The following is a 25761-nucleotide window of genomic DNA, read 5'->3' on the forward strand; positions in this document are numbered from 1 at the left end:
TACAAAAACTTAACATTCAGAAATTCTGTGTTGATGATTTTATTTTCATGTATTATGTCCGTTTGTCGACAAAATGAGAATGGTCCCCAAGATATCGATTTAAGTGGGTAGGATTGTGCATAATTCTTACTCTATATAAAGTCAAGTATTTCAGCTAGCTACTCAGCTATCAAGCTCAACTGAAATTGATACTCATAACGAGATGGGAAGGGAGAATAGATTAAGTCATTTTTGTTATCTTTTGCCTGATATGAAACAGATTCTGAAACCTCATTCAAAGCATTTGCAAAATATGCATGGTCCCCACGTACCCTTGTGACAATTTTTCACCCACCAATGGATTAAAGTTAGGTTTATGCAGAAATTACAAGAATATGTAACAGCAATTATTCTCGAAAGTGCAGCAGGGCAAATAAAATATATCTTCAGACACTGGTTACATAAAAATAAGTCCTGCTTGGTACATGCTAATTAAAACTTGATTCTTGTGTTGTACCCCAATCCAGACTTTTTTCCATATATACTTTACATGACTAGAACTATCAGCAGCTAAATACTTAGAAAAGGTGTAAACTGAAACTAGTGCATCATGTATCAAGTTTTTGGATAGTTGTTTCCAGTTTCTTTTTCCTTTTAAATGTGATCAATCTCAACACAATCAATATAATTATAAAGGATTTTCTTTTTGTCACGGATATGCCACAATTAAATACCTGAAGTGGATCTGCAGTGTGAGGAGTTCTCCTGACCATCTGTGTAGGGAGTTGGTGGAGTATAGTTAGCTATCTCCAGTTTACTGACAGTGGATGGTGTTGTTGGCGGGGGCGGTAATAATGTACTGTTTGGGCTATTGATATCACCTTCTGCCACCAAAGTCAAATCAAATGCATTTTCATCCTCGTAAGGTGGAACGGATTCCGATTGCCAGTCTCCAGACCGCTTTTCCCACCTTTGGTCATTGACATGTGGAATAGGAGAAACCGGCACTTGGAAGGGGCCATCATTTGTCTGCTTAGAATCTGGCTTTGCATAATTGGGTGGCACTAACACAGGTCGATGACAGTTATTGTGTTGATCTATTGGCTTGGCTTTTACATTGTTTGAGTTTTCGTTGAAATTCAGTGCGGATGAGTTAGCTGTGTTGGAGTTCGTATACTCTAATTTACCAGGCTGTTGTGCTGACATTGCGCTCCTGTGCATAGTTTGGCTTTTTTCCTCTCTCTTCCTACCATTTCCTTTACTCGCTGCAGGTGTGGAGGAGCCAGGTTCGGGTATGGTTGGCTTGAGGCGTAGAAAATCTGGAAGAACAAGGTCTTCTTTTTTCAGAAGTCCACGTTGATCATTTACTCGGTTACTCTGAGCTTTGGATAGAAGGTCAAAAAACTCTGCCACAATACAAAATAGAAAAATTAAAGTTAGTAAGGTAGTCACTGTATTAAATTTTCAATAGGCTGTACATTTAGGGTGAAGCCTATGTGTTTGAGGTGCAACCCACATTCAGGAGCAGACTACATGTGAGAACACCACTGCAGGTCGGGGCTATAAATAGAGCTGCAGCGCCAGGCCCTGGAACATGGTGGCGGAGGTGCGGCGAATGAGGGTACGGGGCCCAGAAGAGCCGAGGGCCCAGGACCAGCACGGACCTGCCCACACTGCGATATATGTGCATACTAGGTCATACAGCAGAGCAGGTCTCCAGTCATCCTGGTTAATCCTTGCTGCTGGATAAAGGCCTAGCTCTGTCAAGCCTGTGTGGTTGCTGATCACTACACATTAAAAAAATTCACGCACAGGCATCTTCCACCCCCTCAATTGGAGTTCAGGACTGGAACATCGGGTTCTTCATTGAAATATCTGTAAACTCTTGTGGAAGCAAGTCATCCTCGTTCGGGGGACTGCCTATGATTGACATGCATGACAACATGGTGCTTTATTATTTTATCATCAATGTCCAACTTGGTAAAGCCTCTGATGTGACTTTTCAGCCATTGAGTCAAATATTATTATATCTTAAAGGGGTGTAATTCTGAGCAGGGGGAAGAATAGACTCACAAACGAGGGGAAAAATGTATCCTTGGGAGAAGTTTTGTCAATCAAATGAAGCCTCAAGACTGATCATCACAGAAAAGAAATTGCCCCTTTTTTAAGAGCTGTTACCATCTCAAAGAGGCGGAGGTGCCGACATTTGAGAAATTGCCCTCCTTTATTTTTGTGGTGTGCTCGCTACCGCCCCGCCCATGTTCCCGCCCCTTCGGGTATGTGGTGACCTCTTACCGACCTGCGGTGACCCCCTTTCCGCCCAGTATGGCAAATTGCCCTGTGGGAGTGGATCGGCTGCCGCTCGGTACCCCCGACAGCTTTTCCCGGCGGGAGGTTGATTGATAGGCCTGATTGACAGCAGGTTGGGATCCCGCTCTGAACCTGCCTCCGTGTCAGTTTCTCAGCTGTCAGGTCTGCGTGCGGATCACAGAGCCGACACCAAGCGGCAGGCCACTTCATTAAGTTACTTAACAGGTAGTTTAAAAGAATTAAAAGCAGGTATTTAAAATTTTACCAACTTTTTGACGGGTTTGCTGTCTCTTGGGGAACATGCCAGGAAAGTGGAGTCGGGTTCTCAGTGACTCTCTATGGCTTTGGCAAGTTAACAGCTGCAAAAGTAGTATAAAAGTTACCATTTCACAGCTATTCACTTTCTAATGTCAGAAGATGAAGCCTTCAGGGTTTGGAAGAAACTTTTGAGCTGTATGCAGGTTGGAAGCGTTTGCAGTGAACTCTCTATTCACTATCACCTCCTTGGAGCAACCTCTCTCACCAGTGACAGATCGCTTCTGTCATTTCAACCTCACCTGCCATCTATTCCAGCAGCATCGGCGCCCTTGACAAAATCTCACCTTGTTCCGCAGAATCCCATCACATTCAGCCCCATCACCAGGCACACCAGCATCACCAACAGCACCAACCTTCTCCGTAATCACCTGATGCTACACAGGACGGAGGACAGCAGTACCCGACCACATTGCTGCCCGGGAGGCCAGAGATGGCCTCACCATGGCTACATTTACTGACACTGTACACCCTGGCTGATACATGATGTACCAAGTTGGCACCATCCAACACCAGAACCATAAACCATCCCTGCAATGCCCAAGCCATTCCTTTCAGTCATCACCAGTGTGCAGGGTACCCTTATGTCTCACCATTCACTGCAACTCACTATGTCACTTCCAAAGGTGCACATAAATCTGTCCAAGAACACAAAGTGTTCAAAATAAAGATTTCAATGTTTGACAACACATTAGCAGAAAGTCTACACGAACATTGGCTAAAACACCCAAATCCCTTGCATGCTGTTAGTTGGTATGATTGGACAAGGATGAGGGCAAGTGTGAGGGGTGGCTAGTGAGATGGGGATGTGATAATGTAGCGAGAGGGATGGGTGGAGGTGCAAGGTCAGTTGGTGCGAGTAAGGATATGTAGGAGCAGGGTAGGGAATGCAGAGTGATGGGGATGTGATGAGTGGCACAGCAGGATGAGGCTGAGTGTGGCTTTGTAGTAACGTTTCGTATCTACTGAGATCACTGAAAGGTTTATGCCACTGCAGCTAACTCCTCCAGCTGACATCCCTGCTTGTGCCCTCCTGTGCAATGTGCAACCAGGTTGCATTGGTTTCCTGGGAAGGTCTCTTCCACCCATTGGAAGGGAAGAGAATGTCCCTGCCTGCTGTGACTGGAGGGAGTCATGGGAGAGCCTGGGTGTAGCCGGACACCTTTGTGCAGTGATTGTCAGTGTTTGCAGCAACTCAATGTTACAGAACACTGACAGAAGAACTGTCAGAAAAAAGTTGGCCATGGTGCCTTTAAGGAAACCGGTTGTTGATGCGTCATAAGATGAGGTCATCAGACCCGCTTGCTGTTAATTGGCCGGGAACCTCGTAGGGCGGGCTTTACAAGCCCCATCAACTGAAGATTGCTATCAGCAGGTGAGCTGGAGCCAGGAGCATGTTCCCCACCCACCACTGATGCCGCCCACACCCAACTCGCACCCGTTGGCGAAATTGCGACCTATGTGTGTCGTCACTTTGGAATGTAGGGAAACATCACTTTATATTTTGAAAATAACTAGTCAAACTCTTAAAATTTTGTGTAAACCTTTAAATGTTACTTTAAAAAAATACATTTTATATTCATTCTCGTATCTTAAATTTTGCTAATTCTCAAAAATAGTGAAATATTTGGAATTAATGATTCTGAATGAAATTTTCTTACTGCTATACAAGATAAAGCAGTCATTTCCTTGTTACAAGCCAAACAGTAACGGAAGTGTCTGTGGCACCAAAGGGTTAGCTCATTGATCAAAGACAACTCTAAAATAAGTGACTTTTCAATTCATCCAGAATTACAAAGAGTACCACTGTCTCAACATATTTTGTTAAACTACCACAAAGCAAATGAACATTTACATTAGTTTTAGAGCAGGATGAGAAGAAGAAAGATGATTATCGTCTACATCAGCTCTTGTGATCTTGTTCAAGGTGGAAAAAAGTGATAGGATGCAGGTTGACAAATTGTGATTTCCTCACATAGCAAGTCTCCAACTTCAAGACTGGCCAAACCACCAAGTGCTTTTCCACAGGAAAGCAAAATGAACTTTAGTGTGCAAGTTACAGTGGGCCTTTTCTATACACCCCCAAGTAGTTTAATGAGGAATGGCAATGATAGACACTTGGGGCAGGTTTGTGGTTCTGGATTACAGCCAGCAAATACAGTGCCATCACTTGGATTTAGTGAAGTGTTGTGGCAGGTGCTTGAAATTACAGATGCAAAATTTGCCCTTTCAAACTTGGGCTGTTTCTACAGAGAATATGTTATGTTGTAGAACACCGATGTAAAATATTTGTGGGTACATGACTGCCACTGGTTGGAACAGTTTGAGACGATGAATTAAGAACATCACAGATGAAACATATTACACAGCGTGCTGGGTTCAGTGGGACTTGTTCTGTGTGGGTGGAGATCAATGTTAAATAGGACTGGTAGCAACACTGGAATGACATGTGGAAACTTTTCTTAATTTCTGCTCCCAAAAAAAGGAATATATATATATTTTTTTTAAAGTGCATTAAGCTACTTCTTAATATATTTTTTAGGGCTAGTTCTACATATCATGAGGAATGAGTATTAGATCAAACTCAAACTCAAAGGTTCTCTGACTTTCAGAGATTTGATCAAGCTAAATCTTAGCTGGCTTTATTTATGATTCAACTGTTTTGTGCGCAGCATTGTTTTTTCTCTCCAATAAGTGTTAGGCCTAAACTGAATTGAAACTAAACTCAATCATATACATCTTTAGCGTACTTAACAAAAGTACACATCACAATTTTGCCGATTCTACAGATGCAACCGTTAAAGACATTTTTTCCAGAATCTTGATGCCAAATCACTTTCCTTCCTAGTTTTCAATAGCTTCCTATAACTGTTTTCATCATCAGCACCACCCCCTGTAAAGTGCTTCAAGACATTTTTGTGTATGTGAACAATGCTATACAAATGCAAGAAGCTGTTTTATTTTGTGCAACTTTCTTTTAGCATTTTGTTGTAGAACGATATATTCTTTACTTTATTTTCCGTTTTCAGTTCTCCTATCTTTCCTGAGGTAACTTTACAACCATTTTTCCTTGCTTCTGGTTGTCCCAGCTACGGTATATCCCCTTGGTAGACATTGGTAGATGGATGAGGAAAATCACTACTGTCACTGCAAGGTACAGCTCACTGGGATTCTACAATATAGCCTCTAAACACTACAATCAAGTGTAAGCTTTTAAAAAATTTATTCTTGGGATGTGGGTGTTACAGGCAAGGTCAGCATTTATTGCTCACCCCAGTTTCCCTCTGAAGGTGGTGGTGGGCCTTCTTCCACTGCTGAGCAATTTCTGAAACAACGGAGTGGCTTGCTGATCACTTCAGAGGGCAATTAAGAGTTAAGTGGGGGACTGATGCCATATTACATAAGATTACATATAATATACGGCACAGAAACAGGCATTTGGCACAACTTGTTCATGCCAGCGTTTATGCTCCACTTGATCTCCTCATCTAAATCTATCCGCATAACCCTCTGTTTCCTCTCCCTCATATGCTTGTCTAGCCTCCCTTTAAATGCATCTATACTATTTGCTTTAACCACTCACTGTGGTAGCGAGTTCCACATTCTTTGGGGAAACAAGTTTCTTCTGAATTCCCTATTGGATTTCTTGGTGACTATCTTATATTGATGGCCCCTAGTTATGCTCTTCCCCAAAGTGGAAACGTTTTCTTTCCATCCACTCTATCAAAACCGTTCATAATTTTAAAGACCTCTATTAGGTCACCCTTCAGCCTTCTTTTTTATGAGAAAAGAGACCTAGCCTGTTCATCCTTTCCTGATATGTATACACTCGTATTTATGGTATCATCCTTGTAAATTTTCACTACACCCTCTGCCGTGCCTCTATATCCATTTTATAATATGGAGACCAGAACTGTACGCAGTACTCAAAGTGTGGTCTAACCAAGGTTAGATACAGGTTTAGCATAACTTCCCTACTTTTCAATTATATACCTCTAGAAATAAACCCTAGTGCTTAAGTTTGCTGTGTTTATGGCCTTGCTAACCTGTGTCACAACTTTTAGTGATTTGTACTCTGAGATCCCTTTTTTCCTCTACCCCACCTAGACTCTCACCCTCCAAGTAATAAGTGACCTCCCTATTCTTCCTATGAAAATGTAATTCCTCACAGTTATCTGTGTTGAACTTCATTTGCCGATTATATGCCCATTCTGCAAGATGGCCCCAATATCCTACTGTAATTTGTTGCAGTCCTCCTCGGTTACAGGTGCAGGAGTATGCCATTCGGCCCTTCGAGCCTGCACCACCATTCAATAAGATCATGGCTGATCATTCACCTCAGTTCCCCTTTCCTGCTTTTTCTCCATACCCCTTGATCCTTTTAGCCATAAGGGCCATATCTAACTCCCTCTTGAATATATCCAATGAACTGGCATCAACAACTCTCTGCGGTAGGGATTTTCACAGTTAACAACTCTCTGAGTGAAGAAGTTTCTCCTCATCTCAGTCCTAAATGGCTTACCCATTATCCTTAGACTGTGTTCCCTGGTTCTGGACTTCCTCAACATCGGGAACATTCTTCCTGCATCTAACCTGTCCAGTCCCGTCAGAATTTTATATGTTTCTATGAGATCCCCTCTCATCCTTCTAAACTCCAGCAAATAAAGGCCCAGTTGATCCAGTCTCTCCTCATATGTCAGTCCTGCCATCCCAGAAATGAATGTGGTGAACCTTCGCTGCACTCCCTCAATAGCCAGTCCTCTGCCACTACACCTTTTTCTAACAAATTATTAAATATGTTTAGTAATACCTCTGCTATCTCTTCCCTAGATTCTTTTAAAATGCGTGAATGCAATCCATCAGGGGTTTTATCCCATATAGACCAAACTGGGCAAGGATGGCAGGTATCCTTCCCAAAAGGATATTAGTGAGCCAATTGGGTTTTTATGATAATCCAACAGCTTCATGGTCACTTTTATTGATATCAATTTTTTTTTTCCAGATTTAAAAAAAAACTGAATTCAAATTCTCAAACTGCCCTGGTGGGATTTCAACTAGTGTACTCTGGATTATTAGTCCAGTAAGTAATTTACCTTCTACTTCATCCATATTTAGTTTTGGCTGTCTCTTTCTGTTTGTCCTTTGAATTATATCTTCCTTCTTCAAAGGTCTTGCATCTTTGGAAGATTTTCCATTATCTCCTCGTACTTTAACCGAAGAGGGCTTTCCCCCAGATCTTCCATCCTCCTGGTGTTGATAAAATTGATGATTATAAATGAAAGATATGTTATGTTGCATCTAAAAACAGCAGAATATATTAATATAATCTGAGGGCATCACCTAGTAAGAGACAGCCAAAACTAAATGTGGATGAAGTAGAAGGTAAAAAATTACTTACTGTACTAATAATCCTAATAATAAAATTATGAGTATAAATGAGAGAGATATGTTATGTTGCATCAAAAAACAGAATATACTGATATAATTGGAGGGAATAGTAGCTGCCAGAGCATATATTTTCCTATATTTTGCTACCTTTTTTCTAAATACTTTTTGCGGCAAACATTAATGGCAGAATTATACTTCTATAGCATATAAAAAGGTAAAAGTTTACCTTAGCACCATGATTTTGTGTGCCAGTGTTGGAAGAGCCCGGTTTTCCTACCGCACTGTTCTGTCTGTCTGTAAATAAACAGTGTAAGGCCAGACACTCTATTAAATGATCAGATGAAAGCATCAGTAACATTTGGCTAGTTGTTTTTACTGTGATAATTTGGATGACTGTTAACATTAACATTATTTACTATGCTAACAGATCTCCTCTGGCAGTACTCACTGTGTCAGAGGTTACACTGTTCCTGCACTAGAGTTTGGGAATGGGTGCATATCTCCGATAAAAGGATTTGGAAAATAATTTTGCTCAGAGACAGAGAAATAGGTTTAGATTAACCTTACCTCAGGGAGGAAATATTTTTTCCCTCCTGACATATCAGTTTCAGAAATAAATACATATGGCTTTTTACACAAAATATCAAATCAGTATATTATCCCTTCAATTTAGCATGTAGGTTTTTACCGTGTGGGTAAAGAATTTTGGAACTGAAGATTAATAAATCAACAGATTCCTGCAGTGCTATGAGCAGCAAATTGGGAACCTGACTGGGTGCTTAAGGGAGCAGAATAATGAGAATGAGGGAGGGAGGGAGTTCATTTAGGATTAGGACAGCAACGAAGCAGGACTGGGTGCTGTGGGGCAGCAGCACTTTGGACTGAGGGCAATGCTGAGCGAGTATGTGCCGTAGGAAGAAGCAGAGCAGGACTGAGGGAAAGGACTGTGTGCACCAACAGTAGTGGAACTGTGTGTGTGTGGGGTGGCGGGTAGTGGTGGTAAGAGAGATCTGGAAGGCTTTAAGGATACTGCACATAGACTCCTGACAGGAGCATAGGGCAGCAGCGAAGTGGGACTGAGTGAAGGGGGATTGAGCATCAGAGCAGGATTGAAACCTTAGTGAACTACAACAGCAGGAGTGAGGGAGGTGGTGCTATAGCCAGCAGCACTGAGGGAGGTGAACATCCAGACAACAGCATAGCTCTGCAGGGAAGCGACAGCTAGAATGAGGGAAGGAGGGGACTTTAAAAAAAATTGAATTCCCATGACATTGCTTACAGAATGATTGCAACAGTGGTGTCTGAGGTTACTTGCACCAGACGTCACAACAGCAAGCTCAGAGCCAAACGCAAACCTCAGGTTGTTGACAGAGTTTAGGCTTCAGAGAACAAGATTTATTTAATGCATTTTCAAGAGGTTGGGCTGAAATATGATTTTTGCGTGCTTGCTAGGTTATAAATTGTATCTTTTTATTTGTGTATAGTGAGCTGGATGAAGAAACAAGATTCTGAACAAAGAGCTTTCCAAAAATATTTTGAGTGACTTAATTGATTCCCTTTTGCTTTCCTTTGCCAGTAGCTTCTGCTTGTAGTGATTCTTTGCTTTCAAAAAAACATTAGTAGTTTTCATTCCTGCTTTTCTTTGGTACATTCTTTATCTGTTTAGTTGTGATTTGTTGCGCTTTTATGAATATGAAATTTAAGCCCATCAGGTGGAGGACAAATTAATTTGCATATACACATGTATGATACTTGAATATACACCAAAAGTAGACTGCAAGATGTTTATTTATATATATACACACACACACACATCCCAAGCCCTCTGAAATTAATGACTGATAAAGAAATAAAATATTTAAGCGAATAAAATCTCCAATGCACAAATTATTTTTCTATCTTTTCCAATGATAGCTAATAATGGGGACCAGGGAACTGGCAGAGACTTTGAACAAATATTTTGTATCGGTCTTCACCGTAGTAGGCACTAAAAGCATCCCAATAATGGATTATCAATAATGGTCACCATTACTGATACTAGCTTTTTATTCCATATTTATTTAATTAACTGAATTTAAATTCCCCAGCTGCCATGGTGGGATTTGAACTCGTGTCTCCGCATCATTAGTCCAGGCCTCTGGATTACTAGTCCAGTAACAAAACCACTTATGCTACCATACCCAAGTTTTAGCAACACACAAACCTCTTGGCAACAAACTGTGGCAGAGAGTGTGGCATGTTTTTAAAGATAATTTATTAATGGATTTTATGTCCTTTTTATTAAAAAATTTTGAAGTCCTTGTTTAAAGAAGAAAATGTTATGCTGCACTGTAATGTGTGTATTGTAATCAAGCAAATTGCATAAATATACTTTTGGTTATCTATAACTGTGAACCCATTTTATACTATTGTAATTGTAATCCAATTTGCAATCCATTTATTAGCTTCATGCCAAACTTGATTCAAACAGTTAAAACCGATAAAATAATTGACAGCTAAGTAAATAAAATTACTTGGCAAAATCATCATTCATTTAACTGTTTTGCACGGTAATATATAGCTATGTACTATAGGTGAGAAAAGGAAATAATTATGGGGAAAAATACACACACGATACATTCTGCTTACCTTGCCCTTTAAAATGCTCTGCAACATCCAGAACTACACGCTGTCCATCAAGATTAGAGATAGGAACTCCAAGATCTAAAGCTTCTGATTCCCCATTCTATGGAATAAAAACGTAGCACAAAATATATCCTCAGTATAAACTAGAAACAAAAGAGACGGGAAGAAAGTTACAGAGGAATATATAGCACGAGATAGGAATGAGACAAGAACTTGGTCTGTCGGGTTCTCATTGTCCTCCCGTTCTCAGACAGCTTTTAGAGTTGCAGTGTCAGGAGGAGGCCAGCATCGCGATAGCGGAGCGGGTGCAGGACTACAAAGGGCGGCGGCGGCTTGGAGCAGCGGCAGTCGGGAGGAGGCCAGCTGCAGCAGGGGCAGAAAGTAAACAACGAAGTAAAAAGAAATCGAAGTGTGACGTCACAGCCAAGCGGGTAAGTGATTGGCTGGTGGATTGGTGAGTATTTTATCTTTTTCTTTTCTTTCGGTAGGAAACCTTTGGCATTGATGTAAGTAAGAAGGAACTGTGATCCTTCTTAGCTAAGGAGTTAATTAAATCAGCTGTTTGCTGAGTAGTTTCTGGGCGTGTTTTGCTGAGGTTTAGAGTTTAGATCTATATGATAATTGCGGATATAACTAGAGGGATGGCAGTGCAGCTCAGTCACATGGATTTCACATCCTGTGACATGTGGGCAATCCTGGATGCTTCACACAGCTGGGGTGACCACATGTGCAGGAGATGTCTCCGGCTGCACCAACTTGAGCTCCGTGTTTTGGAGCTTGAGTGGCAGATGGAGTCACCACTGTGCATCCGTGCGACTGAGAGCAACATGGATAGCACGTTTCTAGAGGCGGTCACCCCACAGCTTAAGAGTGTGCAGGCAGATAAGGAATGGGTGACCCCTGGACAGAAGAGGAGGACTAGGCAGGTAGTGCAGGAGTCCTCTGAGTCCATCTTGCTCTCCAACTGGTATTCTGTTCTGAGTGCCAGTGGGGGCGATTGTGGCTCTGGGGAGTGCAGTCAGAGCCAAGTCCATGACACCACGGGTGGCTCAGCTGCATGGGGAGCCGGGGGGGGGGTGGGGGGGAGGGGAGGGGGGGGGCAGGGAAAAAAAAGAATGGAAGAGCTATAGTGGTAGGGGATTCCATAGTCAGGGGAGCGGGGAGCAGACAGGCGTTTCTGCGGCCGCAGACGTGACTCCAGGATGGTATGTTGCCTCCCTGGTGTCAGGGTCAAGGATGTCACTGAGCGGCTGCAGGGGATTCTGGGGGGAGAGGGCAAACAACCAGAGGTCATGGTCCACATCGGTACCAATGACATAGGTAGGAAGAGGGATGAGGTCCTGCAGGCAGAGTTTAGGGAGCTGGGAGAGAGACTAAAAAGCAAGACCTCAACGGTGGTAATCTCCGGATTACTCCCAGTGCCACGAGCTAGTGAGTACAGAAATAGGAAGATAGAGCAGATGAATATGTGGCTGAAGAGATGGTGCAGGCTGGAGGGCTTTAGATTCCTGAGACATTTGGACCGCTTCTGAGGTAGGTGGGAGCTGTACAAGTCGGACGGGTTGCACCTCAACGGAGCAGGGACCAATGTCCTCGTTGGGGGGGGCGTGGTTTGCTAGTGGTGTTGGGAAGGGTTTAAACTAGCTTGGCAGGGGGATGGGAACCTGAGAGTTGATTCAGTAGGGAGGGGAGAAAAGCGGAAATTAGAAAGAAAAAATAAAGAAAGTGAGTTTGAAGGAGAGAGGAAACAAGCTGGAAAAAAGACTAAAGTAACAAATTTAAAGGCACTTTGTCTAAACGCACGAAGCATTTGTAACAAAAGAGATGAGTTGACGGCACAAGTTGAGACAAATGGGTATGATCTGAAAGCCATCACAAAGACATGATTGAAAGGTGACCAGGACTGGGAATTAAATATTCAGGGGCATTTGACAATCTGGAATGACAGACAGAATGGAAAAGGAGGTGGGGTAGCTCTGTTGGTAAAGGATGGAATCACTGCAATAGTGAGAAATGATATATGCTCAAAGGATCAGGATGTTGAAACAGTTTGGGTGGAAATAAGAAATAATAAGGGGGAAAAAGTCACTGATGGGCGTAGTATATAGGCCCCCTAACGATAGCAACACTGTAGGAAATTATGGCATGAGTAACTCAGGCTGTTAGTTCCAGGTACCCTCTGTGCCATGAATCTCGTCAAAAACTGTGAGATTAGATTTTCATAACTTCACCCCCGCTATTAATCAATGGAAACGTCCAATTTGCTGGATTAACGTCGCTTTGATCAGCGCTGCCACCTAGACTGAACCAGCTGGTGATCTGGCAGCGAAGTGATTTATTGGTCCGAAATTCTTCCCCTTAAACAGAATTGTCTTTTTGCTGAGCTTTGCTGATTTATTTAACTAAAGCAAAAATAATTGGCCTTTACGCATACTATTTGGCTGGAATGTTTCTTTTTAAATGAAATTAAATTTCTGATAGCCATTTAATGTTTGAATCCATTCACTGCTCTCTGGTTGCTAATTTAGAACATCAATCTATTTAAAGAGTTAAGATGACCATCTGCAGTTGCTCTAAAATTAAAGGCAGCGATATTTGAGAAACGAATTATTAAATAACTACTTCCTACAGATCTTGCATCGAGTTTTTAACTTATTTCCCTTGCAGAACACGTGCTTTGAAATGAATGTGCCTACCAACATCTGAAAACGATTACTGGAACATTTTTTTCAAGATATGTTTTGAGTGATTCAACTGGTTTGCCGTCTCCTTTCTTTGGTAGGTCCTCCTGACTGGTCATTCAGGGCTATCTGTTCTCTTGGTAGCTTTTTAGTTATTTTCTACACTTTTGATTTGTATGTTCCCTACCTCTTCAATTGTGATTGCTGCCGTTTTACTTTGAGCCAATCAACAAAGTGTGATGGTACAAAAGTCATAGCAAAAGGTGCACAGTCACAAGACATTTGATATATAAATTTACTCCTGACCCAGCCTCACTCCCAACCCAGCCTCACTTGACAACTAAATCCCCACTTTCTTTCGTCCCCTCTTCTTTTGCTGCGAGATGTCATTGTTTGAATCGCAGGCTGCTGATTGGTCGATGGGCTTGTGTGATATAATTACCAGAGTCGCTGAGCTGAATTAATTGACGATAGCAGTTCCCCAGAGGCTATGCACATGTGAATTGCTCCAGATTTTTTATTAATCTTCTGAAGGAATCTTTGCAAAACAGATGAGATTGTTAATTTATTTTACTGAGTTTTTGTGCACAATAATGTAATTTAGCTTTCATCATCTCCTCTCAATTCAAAATTGTCGGAATTCGGAGGCCGATTGGTCCGCCAATTATTCCGTTAATATATGACGTTTTTTTTTAATCAGTCAGCAATGCTCGAATGCAGCGGACACAAAAGGACAGGTGTCAGCAATAGCCTGCAGCAGTGTCATCAGCCGAGAGTCAAAGGCAACTTTAGGGAGATGGAAGGCCCTACGAAACCAAACAATGCTATTGTATTATTCATAAACGGTATCTGAATGCGCTTCTATAGTGCGACATCACAACTGCAGTAATTATATGTGCATTTGTAATGTCTGGCGTAAAAATAAAAAAGGGAAGGTGGCTCAACCGTGGCTATCAAAGGAAATCAGGGATAGTATTAAAGCCAAGGAAGTGGCATACAAATTGGCCAGAAATAGCAGCGAACCCGGGGACTGGGAGAAATATAGAACTCAGCAGAGGAGGACAAAGGGTTTGATTAGGGCAGGGAAAATAGAGTATGAGAGGAAGCTTGCAGGGAACATTAAAATGGACTGCAAAAGCTTCTATAGATATGTAAAGAGAAAAAGGTTAGTAAAGACAAACGTAGGTCCCCTGCAGTCAGAATCAGGGGAAGTCATAACTGGGAACAAAGAAATGGCAGACCAATTGAACAAGTACTCTAGTTCGGTATTCACGAAGGAGGACACAAACAACCTTCCGGATATAAAAGGGGTCAGAGGGTCTAGTACGAAGGAGGAACTGAGGGAACTCCTTATTAGTCGGGAAATTATGTTGGGGAAATTGATGGGATTGAAGGCCGATAAATCCCCAGGGCCTGATGGTCTGCATCCCAGAGTACTTAAGGAGGTGGCCTTGGAAATAGCGGGTGCATTGACAGTCATTTTCCAACATTCCATTGACTCTGGATCAGTTCCTATGGAGTGGAGGGTAGTCAATGTAACCCCACTTTTTAAAAAAGGAGGGAGAGAGAAAACAGGGAATTATAGACCGGTCAGCCTGACATCGGTAGTGGGTAAAATGATGGAATCAATTATTAAGGATGTCATAGCAGTGCATTTGGAAAGAGGTAACATGATAGGTCCAAGTCAGCATGGATTTGTGAAAGGGAAATCATGCTTGACAAATCTTCTGGAATTTTTTGAGGATGTTTCCAGTAGAGTGGACAAGGGAGAACAAGTTGATGTGGTGTATTTGGACTTTCAGAAGACTTTCGACAAGGTCCCACACAAGAGATTAATATGCAAAGTTAAAGCACATGGGATTGGGGGTAGTGTGCTGATGTGGATTGAGAACTGGTTGTCAGACAGGAAGCAAAGAGTAGGAGTAAATGGGTACTTTTCAGAATGGCAGGCAGTGACTAGTGGGGTACCGCAAGGTTCTGTGCTGGGGCCCCAGCTGTTTACATTGTACATTAATGATTTAGACAAGGGGATTAAATGGAGTATCTCCAAATTTGCGGATGACACTAAGTTGGGTGGCAGTGTGAGCTGCGAGGAGGATGCTATGAGGCTGCAGAGTGACTTGGATAGGTTAGGTGAGTGGGCAAATGCATGGCAGATGAAGTATAATGTGGATAAATGTGAGGTTATCCACTTTGGTGGTAAAAACAGAGAGACAGACTATTATCTGAATGGCGACAGATTAGGAAAAGGGGAGGTGCAACGAGACCTGGGTGTCATGGTACGTCAGTCATTGAAGGTTGGCATGCAGGTACAGCAGGCGGTTAAGAAAGCAAATGGCATGTTGGCCTTCATAGCGAGGGGATTTGAGTTCAGTGGCAGGGGGGTGTTACTACATTTGTACAGGGCCTTGGTGAGGCCACACCTGGAGTATTGTGTACAGTTTTGGTCTCCTAACTTGAGGAAGGACATTCTTGCTATTGAGGGAGTGCAACGAAGGTTCACCAGACTGATTCCCAAGAAAGACTGGACCAACTGGGCTTGTATTCACTGGAGTTCAGAAGAATGAGAGGGGATCTCATAGAAACGTTTAAAATTCTGAGGGGTTTAGACAGGTTAGATGCAGGAAGAATGTTCCCAATGTTGGGGAAGTCCAGAACCAGGGGTCACAGTCTAAAGATAAGGGGAAAGCCATTTAGGATCGAGATGAGGAGAAACTTCTTCACCCAGAGAGTGGTGAACCTGTAGAATTCTCTACCACAGAAAGTTGTTGAGGCCAATTCACTAAATATATTCAAAAAGGAGTTAGATGTAGTCCTTACTAATAGGGGGATCAAGGGGTATGGCGAGAAAGCAGGAATGGGGTACTAAAGTTGCATGTTCAGCCATGAACTCATTGAATGGCGGTGCAGGCGCGAAGGGCCGAATGGCTTACTCCTGCACCTATTTTATATGTTTCTGTTTCTATATGTACAATTATCAAAATATAGGCTGCTAAAAAATATTTGCCTCGTTACAATGCGCAACCTACATTTTCTGCCCTGGCTACTTTGCTGTGCTCCCATCCTGTGTATCCCCAGATTTGGTTTAGAACATATGGTCACCCTACATTAAACCAAGGACCCAGTTTCCTGCTCCAGTCAATCAGGTGGACATTAAATATCCCCGGACACTATTTAATGAAGAACAGGGTGTTCTCCCTGATGCTCTGGCCAATATTCCTCCCTCAACCAACACGACCAAAAACAGATTAATTGGCCTTTCATCGCATGGCTGACTTTGCAATCAAATTGCTCACAAAATGGTTGCCGATTGCCTACATAACAGTTTCGTATCGGGCATGGGGACGATATGGCCCGTCCATATACGTCCGATACGAGACTCCCAAAACAAGCGCTTTACTCAAGAGTTACGACACGGCTAATGAGCCCCAGGTGGGCAGAGTAAACGCTTCAAGGACATCCTCAAGCCCTTGAAAAAGTGCAACATCCCCACTGACACCTGGGAATCCCTGACCCAAGACCGCTCGAAGTGGGAGAGAATGATCTGGGAAGGCGCCGAACACCTCGAGTCTCTTTGCTGGGAGCAAGCAGAGACAGCGGAAGGAGTGCACGACAACCCAAGCACTCCGACCCTTCAACCAACATCTGCCCAACCTGTGACAGAGACTGTAGTTTCCACATCGGACTCATCAGTCATCTGAGAGCTCATTTTTAGTGTGGAAGCAAGTCATCCTCGATTCCGAGGGACTGCCTAAGAAAAAGAAACTGAAGTTGCATGATCAGCCATGATCATATTGAATGGTGGTGCAGGCTCGAAGGATCGAATGGCCTACTCCTGCACCTATTTTCTATGTTTCTATGTAACAGTCACTGCACTTTAAATAAACATACTGTATACAGGGTACTTTGACCCATTTCTGAGACATATGAGGTGCAATTGTAAATTCAAGTCTTTTCTTTCTTATTTCAATATACTTACAATTCTAGCCACTAATTCACTGAGATTTAAGCCGTACTTTGCCACCACTGGTCGTAGCACCTCTGTCACTGGTTTGGTGGGTTTGGCCTTTAAACCGACTGATCTATTTATAGGAACAAGGTCCAGTCTGAAAATAGAAGAAAGAGTATGCTGTCATATTTTATTCACCCTCACAGCTAGAGTATTCAACTTTTAATTATTATCTAAAGCCAAACATTTGAACAAAAACATTTTAAAAATGCTAATAACTTTTGTTTTTCTTTACCATTTGGATTGGACAATCTCTTTCAACTTTATTTTAGTCGGACTCGGTGCAACCAAAGAGACATTCTTGCCCTGCTTCCCCATCACCAGTGCATTGTTACAATGGCATAAATCACGTTCATTGTGAAAATTCGGGAACAAAGGCTTGCATCCCACTAGTCTGTGGCACAATATTTTATTTATTTATTCCTGGGATGTGAGTGTCACTGGCAAGGCCAGCATTTATTACCCATCCCTAATTGCCCTTGAGAAGGTGGTGGTGAGCCGCCTTCTTGAACCACTGCAGTCCGAGTGATGAAGGCACTCCCACAGTGCTGATACAGAGGGAGTTCCAGGATTTCGACCCAGCAACAATGAAGGAACGGCGATATACTTCCAAGTCGGGATGGTGTGCAACTTGGGGGAACTTGCAGGTGATGATGCTCCCATGTGCCTGCTGCCCTTGTCCTTCTAGGTGGCAGAGGTTGCGGGTTTGGGAGGTGCTGTCAAAGAAGCCTTGGCAAGTTTCTGCAGTGCATCTTGTAGCTGGTACATACTGCAGCCATGGTACGCCAGTGATGGAGGGAGTGAATGTTTAAGGTGGTGGATGGGGTGCCAATCAAGCGGGCTGCTTTGTCCTGGATGGTCTCGAGCTTCTTGAGTGTTGTTGGAGCTGCACTCATCCAGGCAAGTGGAGAGTATTGTTGGACATCTGATGTGCTGAATCATCTTGCCAGCATGTTTCACCCATCCCGCCTTTTGGTTTCTGGTTAAAAAGAAATGTTTGGTTCGGGTGGTACAGTCTGCTACGTCTGGGACCTTAAATTACGTCCTGACTCATAGGATGGGATGTGGGATGTAAGGGTCAAATGTGAAATAGGCTTGTTCAGTCACAATCCATTTCTTCATGGGTCATGGGTCGACAGGATGGAATTGTTTCCTGAGGGACCATAGGACAGCTGGTATGGTAAATGGAAAATGTGAAGTAGGGATCACTCTAATGAGGTTAGGGCTGGGACGCATTGTTGGAGCAAAACAAGGGGAGTTTTACTCCGCACTGAACATTGCTTTTACTTACCTGGGAGTCCTTGATACTGAAACTGAATGTCTCAAAATTGTAAGTGTTGCATTCCTCAACAATAATATTCCTCAACCTGAACATAAAATTCATAAAAAGACAAGTCCTATGCCAGGAATTTTCTCAAGGCTTCTCCCACTCTGCCGGACTTAATTGGTAGAAGTTCTGTTTATGTGTGGAACCAGGGTTTCCACCAAACTTCCGCCAGAGTTACAGCAGCGGAGTGGCGAAACCAGCCCCGAGGAACTTCTCGTGATAAATATTTTAATAGATTTTTCTACCTGCTTGCCAAACTTACAAAAACTGATTTGAAATTTAAGTTATTTAAAAAAAATCTATCTATGACCATTACAAGGACAATTCAGAAAGGTAGTGAAGTGATTATGTTAGGGGACTAGTAATCTAGAGGCTTGGATAATAATCCAGTAAAAGTGGCATGAAGCTGTTGGATTGTTGTAATAATCCAACTGGTTCACAGATGTCCTTTAGGGAAGGAAACCTGCTGTCCTTACCCAGTCTGGCCTATGTGTGACTCCGGGGCCACATCAACATGATTGACTCTTAAATTCCCTCTGAGGTTCAAGAAGGCCAACCTATTTCTGTAACCTCCCCTAGCTGCACAACTCCCCCACAACCCCACCCCATACTCTCTGTTTCTCTGATTCTTGTCTCTTGTGTATCCCACTCCCTTTGCTTCAGCCACCTAAGCTCTGTAATTCCCTCCACTTCTCCATCTCACTCTCCTCCTTTTAAGACGCTCCTTAAATCCTACCTCTTTGACCACCTGTCCTAATATACAAAAATTCATTAGTATTTTCCCCAATTTGCATAACGTTCACATATCAACTCCTGTTATTGCAAATACCAACAGACTGTAGATGGCACTGAAACAGTTCTTTGAACATCGGGATTTAACTGATTTGGAAATAAAACGGACAATAGTGTAGCCTCATTAATTAAGACAAGCTGTCAAAAAAATTAAGAAAATCCTGTTTCTAGGCCAAGAAACCCTATAATTCTTCATCTCGACAATTCATTTCTAATATTGCAGCCAAAGTGCATCAGGGGAGGGCAGATGCCATGGCTATATCCAAATGATGCAATATGTTGCAAACAGAAATTTTAAACATCATAGGCACATTGGCTATAAAATTAAGCTCAGCATTCACTCTTGCAATGCATTATTAAAATAATTTAACACTTTCTATTTTTATTCAAAGTTTCATTCAATTTTTCTGCATTTTGTAGATCACAATATTCACACAAAGGGTAGTGGAAATCTGGAACTTCCTCCCCTAAAAGCTGTCAATTTAAAATTTTAAAACTGAGACTGCTAGGTTTTTGTTAGCCAAGGGTTACTGAACCAAGACGGGTAGATGGAGTTAAAATACAGATCAGCCATGATCTAACTGAATGGCTCGAGGAACTGAATAGCTCACTCCTGTTCTTATGTTCCAATCATAACAATTTGTTAACTTACCGAAATAGTGTACGCTTCTCTAATCGAATCTCCCGTGAGTTTAAGGTGCTGCAGTCTTGATCAAGTACAAGAGGCTTAAAAAATTATTCAGAGTTAATATAAATCAACAGTAAGCAATAAAAAATCCAAAACTTTTAACATCAATATGCCCTCTCCCAGAATTAACATATTCATACTTGACATACTAGTACGTGACAACTGATAAAACTAGTAAAACAGACCAATAGGTTCAAAAAGGCTGAGAAGTCAAGATTATGCATGTGAAAACAAGTTATATGGACTTTGTAGCTTAAGCTTGCATTGAAGGAGCAAAGACAAATGTTGAAGAATGAAATTGGTGATGCACTTTAAGAGAATCCCGTGGCAGGCTCCCTCGTGACAAGCTGGCACTCTTCTTCCTCTACGCCTGCGATTCAACCTGGAGCTCTTCTCCTGCTTTGACTTAGTTCAAGCTTGCATTATTCTTCTCTCTCTCCCCTCCCATTCAGTAGGCGTTTTCCCCCACATCAGCTCAAGCTGATACCATTTCCTCACCCATTAATGCTGCCAGTCTCCCTTTCCTATTCACTCAATTAGTACTGGCACTCCCTTTCTTCCCTGTTGCAAAGTGGCCTTCTCCCCTAAATCCCTTGAAAGCAAACCTCCCAATTACTGCTCCCTCCCTCCAGCCTTCATTTTCAACCGTTTTCCGCTCACTTCAGTCCTACTTCTCCTTCATTGCCATCCATTTCCCTCTCTTCCCTGCCTTTCCAACTCCCTTTTATTGCCACCCATTTCCTGCTCTTCACTGCCACCCACATAAGGCCTGGACAACCCTTATCTTAACTCCACGATCGCTGAAACCCTTATCCATAGCTTCCTTTACACCATCATGTCCAAACTCAACTTCTCCAGAGCTCTGCCCACCAGCCTCCTGTGCCATCTACATCCTATCCGGCTCCTCTATTACTCATCTTTGTCGACCTCCATTGGTTCCCTCACCAACATCCTATTGAATTCAAAATAATTTGCAAATCCTTCATAGCTTTTCCCCACCTAATCTTCACAGCCTCTTCCAGACCTACATGCCAGCGTGTGCCCTCCACCCTGGCCTCCTCCGCACCCCCCCCCCCCCCCCATATCCATCTACTCACCTTTAGTGAAAAATCCTTCAGCTGCCTTTGCCTTACTCTGAAACTCTCTCTCTAAATCCATCCATCTCCCGAACACTCCTCACCTTCAAAAGCCTCCTCGAAGCACAGGTATTTACCATGCCATCGATCATCTTTAATTATTCTATTAATGCTCTGTAGCTGTTTTTATCTGTAAATTGCCTCATGTTTACTAAGTTAAAGGCACTTTATAAATGCACGTTACTGTTGTAGGAATCCACTAATGGTAAGATATAGGTTAACATACATTTTAATTAAAACTGATTGAATCAATGGCCCCGATATTTATGGGAGGGATGCGGAGGAGTGCAGGGGAAACCCAGCAAGGACGGGGCTGCGAAGGTCCTGTTGAATGTAACAGCAGGACCCCATTAAAATTCTTATCTTCCATTTTGGGGACGTGGAAGAGAGTAACAATCGGAGGCTACAAATTGGGGCTTGGTGGGGGCGGGGGGCATCACCGATTGCGGCAGAGGGAAGTGAGAGGTTGCGATCAGCAGGGGCTAAAGCCAAAGGCTTCCTTAAGAGACTGGGGCAGCACTCCTGCTCCTCCTGGCCCACAAAGTGTGCTATATAAAGCCCTGACCTTCTGGAGCCGGTAGCTTCCAACTCCTATCCCTGCCGGGTTTCCTGAGCCCTGGGAAACCCAGACAGCATTTGTTAAGTTTAAATCAGGCTCCTAATTGCACTTTAAGAAGTCAGCGGGTGTATACGCGGCGGGTTGGGACGGGTTCCCCGGTTTAAAATGTTTAACCCTCTCCGTGACTTGCTCCTGTCCGTCGTGTGGGGTTAATAGCAACACCAATTTGTTTGCATTTTTAAATAGGTTGTAAAGGATGCACAGAGCGGCTTGACGTACCTTGTCACCTCCAACCAGAAAGAGGTCTATGGCTGCTAATTGAATTTGTAGCTTTTCACAGAGCTCAGTCAATAGTTGTCTAATAGAAATGCCGGGTTGGATTGAAACTGTGCGTGAGGAACCATCTGGAAGACTCACAGTGCAATGTTTTGAAGACTTTTCTCTCTCCGCCACTTTGGTAGAATCATGCTTTTAGAAAAAGAAAATCTTCAATCAGACATGAATACTAAATGAGCAACAAACTGAAACACAATTGATATCAGTGGATCCTAAATCAGTATTGTAGATAAAAACATTTTTTTTCTATTTATTTTAGCTATCATCATAACAAGGATAACATTAAAACACAAACAATATCTGCAAAAAGGGTTTTGGAAAATAATCAAATAAGTCAAAATATGAAAAGAAAAGTGTGCACAAATATATGATAAACGATAAGGATTTAAAAAAAATGTTTGCATGCCATTTTTAAATGCGTGTTTGTTTTGTGGCAGTTAGCTTAAAAAAAACACAGAAAACATTTAGTATAATGTATAGTATAGGTTAGCTTATTAAAACACACGAGTTCACATTACATTTTTTTTTGTCAATCCGTTGTTTTGATGAGAGGATCAGGCAGTTTTAGTGGCTCAATAGTAGCTTTCCTGTCCACTCCCCTAGTTAGGTCACTGCATGCCTAATCGCTCAACATTCTTTAAATTAAAGCTGTCTGGTGCTTATTATCACCAAAACAAAATGAGAAACTGTCAACTATATTTCTTAATAGTATCGGCTCAAATCATTTCACATGCTGGCTGATTGTGCTTGCCCTGGGGAATACAATTCTTCTGTACAACAGTTTATGCATATCCAGGACATTCAAGATTAAGGTGAATCCTGAATAAGAGGTGCAAGTTTAGTTATAAGTTTAGTCAGCTTTCCCCCCCGCCCTCCCCCACATTTATTAGACAAATTTGCTGTTTTCTGTCATTGTTTCCCCTTCTCTTCCTCTCTTGAAGGTGTTGGCTCCTTGCAGGGTCTTAGTTCGAAGTGCCAGACACCTTCCAGGGCCTCACCCAAGTGGCCATTTTGACGTGAGTCCAAACCTGTCCCCACCTGACACCCGCCCACGTGGCCTTTGCAGCGAGGGTCACTGCAGAGCAACCGGGAGTTGAACTTGGAACAATTTTGTTTTCCCTGAGCCAATGCAGCAGAGGCTAATTATAGTGTCCCTTCTGCCTCTCAATTGGCATGAGGACAGACCAGGGATCAAACCTCAGATTTTCCTCATCGTATGGCACACTGCCTTAAAACAGCACACCTCGCCTCAAGTATTTTTTTTAAAAAGAGTATTCTTGAAATAAATATAAACAGATTCCCTACTGTAAATGACCTGGAGTTGGTGAACCAATGCATTCAAATAGTAGTCAAGGATCAGATCCTCCAGTTGCACCTAATTGAGGGACTACTCCCATATTTTTGTTTAGTTGGCACTAACCTCTTGTCTGTTATTTCCTGGACAGCCAGCAGCCATCAACTCTGTGCTATTGGAAGATGACATGGAGCCAAATGATTCCCGGTGCCACTGAGACAGCCCATTACTTTCAGACGGGTCTAGCGAGTGAGAGAAAGAATGCTTATTGCATCAACATAAAATGCTTTCCTGCAACCCTCTACCTTCTAAAACAGCCTACTGCTGCTGAAATAGAAAATATCTGTGAGCTTTATAAAATTATAATACTTGCACTTGTATGAAAAGGTAGAAGATATGGTTAATATAGTTTAGTAGATACATGCAATCTAAAATGGTTGAGGAATCTGTCATATCTGAACTCTTGTCTACATTACCAAGTTGCTTTTTGGGCCGCTTTTCTCACTTCTTCCCCTCCTAAACACCTCAATTGCTACAAAATTTCCATTGTACCAGCTGACCTCCACATATTGGTACGGGATAGTTTTTCATGTGTGAGCCCAGATAGCTGAGCCCAGGCACACTGCTCAACTGCAGGGGGGGGGGATCAGCCAGGCTCAATTCTGCTCCTTCCGTCCATCGGAATCAGGAGCATGTGTGATGCTCAAATGTCACATCTCTAACCAAGGACTGCTTAGACCAATTGTAGCACCTTGGCCAAGATCAGTTAGCTCAATACAGAGCAGAGATCAAACAATCCTCACCCTTATGGCTCAGTTACTCACCGACTTACATCAATTTAGCCATCTGATGGAGTACTTACTACTGTTTTCCAGTTGACATGACTTTAAACAACATTAATGAAGTCAGCCTAAGTGTTTAAAGCTATATCAATCTCAGTTATTTCCATACCTCTGAAACAGCTAATCCCAAATATCAGGGAAAATGGTCAAAATGAAGGACATTTGTTTCTGACTGCACTTAATCTCACACCTCAGTTTAACATAGTAATCAACTGCACACTTATAGCTTCCCAAGGGATCAAATTCTTTTACTGCCATTAAAATTGAGACCATCTGTTCAGCTGATTCCCTTCCTTGCCCTAACCCACCTGCCCTAGCCTTTCATTTCTCTCCCATCTCCCCTCATACCTGCTCCGAGTTCATCTTGTCCACGAGAACAACCTCCTGCTCCCTCGACCCTATTCTCACTAAACTGCTGAATATCCAACTTCCCTTCCTGGTCCCCATGTTAGCTTATAGTGTAAATGGTTCTATCTCCTCAGGTACTGTTCCCCTCCTGTTCAAATCCTCGTCATCGCCTTTCTCCTCAAAAACTCACTCTTGACCCCTTTGTCTTGGCAAACTACCGACTTTCCTTCAAACTCCTTTTACTCTCCAAAGTCCTTGAACGATCTGTCGCCAACTAAATCCGTGCCGATCTTTCCCAGAACACCATTTTTGAATCTCTCCAATCAGGTTTCCACTCCTCCCACAGTACTGAAATGGCCCTCATGAAAGTCACAAATGACATCCTATGTAACTGGGACTGTGGTAAATAAGCCCGCCTCTTCCTTTACCTGACTGCAGCCTTTGACACAGTTGATCACTCCATCCTTCTCCAACGTCTCTCCTCCGTCATCCAGCTGGGTGTAACTACACTTGCCTGGTTCCATTCTTATCTATCCAGAGCCAGAGAATCACCTGCAATGGCTTCTCTTTCTATACCCGCACTATTACCTCTGGAGTCCCCCAAACATCGATCCTTGGCCCACTCCTAGTTCTCATCCACATGCTGGCCCTCGTAAACATCATTAGAAAATATAGCGTCATTTTTCAATGTATGCTGACGAGACCCAGTTCGAGCTCACCAGCACTTCTCTCGATCCTTCCACTGTCTCTAAATTGTGCGACATCCAGTTCTGGATGAGCAGATATTTCCTCCAACTAGATATTGGGAAGACCGAAGCCATTTGTCTGCGATACTCGCCACAAACTCCACTCCCTAGCAACTGCCTCCATCTCTCTCGCTGGCAACTGTCTGAGGCTGAACCAGACCGTTTGCAACCGTGGCACTGTATTTGACCCTGAGATGAGCTTCCGACCACATATCTGCGCCATCACCAAGACTGCCTGATTCCAACCCTGCATCAGCTTATGTGCTGCTGAAACCTTCATCCGTGTCTTTGTTACCTCTAGACTTGACTATTGCAACGCTCTCCTGGCAGGCGTCCGATCCTGCACCCTCCACAAACATGAGCACATCCAAAACTTTGCTGCCCAT

At 42.8% G+C, this 25761-nt stretch overlaps 1 protein-coding gene across 1 annotated transcript; it reads right to left on the minus strand.

Annotated features, from left to right (window-relative positions):
- Positions 1-53: 53 nt before the first annotated feature.
- LOC139245827 (regulator of G-protein signaling 12-like) lies at positions 54-25761 on the minus strand. Its single transcript, XM_070871327.1, has 9 exons — positions 25671-25761; positions 23566-23681; positions 22089-22277; positions 20079-20152; positions 17278-17404; positions 10621-10717; positions 8219-8286; positions 7698-7851; positions 54-1385 (listed from the first exon to the last, which is right to left on the minus strand). The coding sequence occupies exons 1-9, from the start codon at positions 25759-25761 to the stop codon at positions 706-708; spliced, it is 1596 nt and encodes a 531-aa protein (XP_070727428.1). The 3' UTR covers positions 54-705.

This window comes from Pristiophorus japonicus, unplaced genomic scaffold (genome assembly GCF_044704955.1).
Source record: "Pristiophorus japonicus isolate sPriJap1 unplaced genomic scaffold, sPriJap1.hap1 HAP1_SCAFFOLD_2408, whole genome shotgun sequence".
In the NCBI taxonomy this organism is placed as follows: Eukaryota; Metazoa; Chordata; class Chondrichthyes; family Pristiophoridae; genus Pristiophorus; species Pristiophorus japonicus.

What these genes read in the sequence shown, in the direction of transcription:
- LOC139245827 (XM_070871327.1), bottom strand. Translation starts at nt 25,761, where the DNA reads ATGGGCAGCAAAGTTTTGGATGTGCTCATGTTTGTGGAGGGTGCAGGA. An exon ending in CACAAAATCATGGTGCTAAG is followed by an intron (nt 7,852 to 8,218) that starts GTAAACTTTTAC and finishes TATCAACACCAG; the next exon opens with GAGGATGGAAGATCTGGGGG. An exon ending in AAATATGGATGAAGTAGAAG is followed by an intron (nt 1,386 to 7,697) that starts GTAAATTACTTA and finishes GTATTGTGGCAG; the next exon opens with AGTTTTTTGACCTTCTATCC.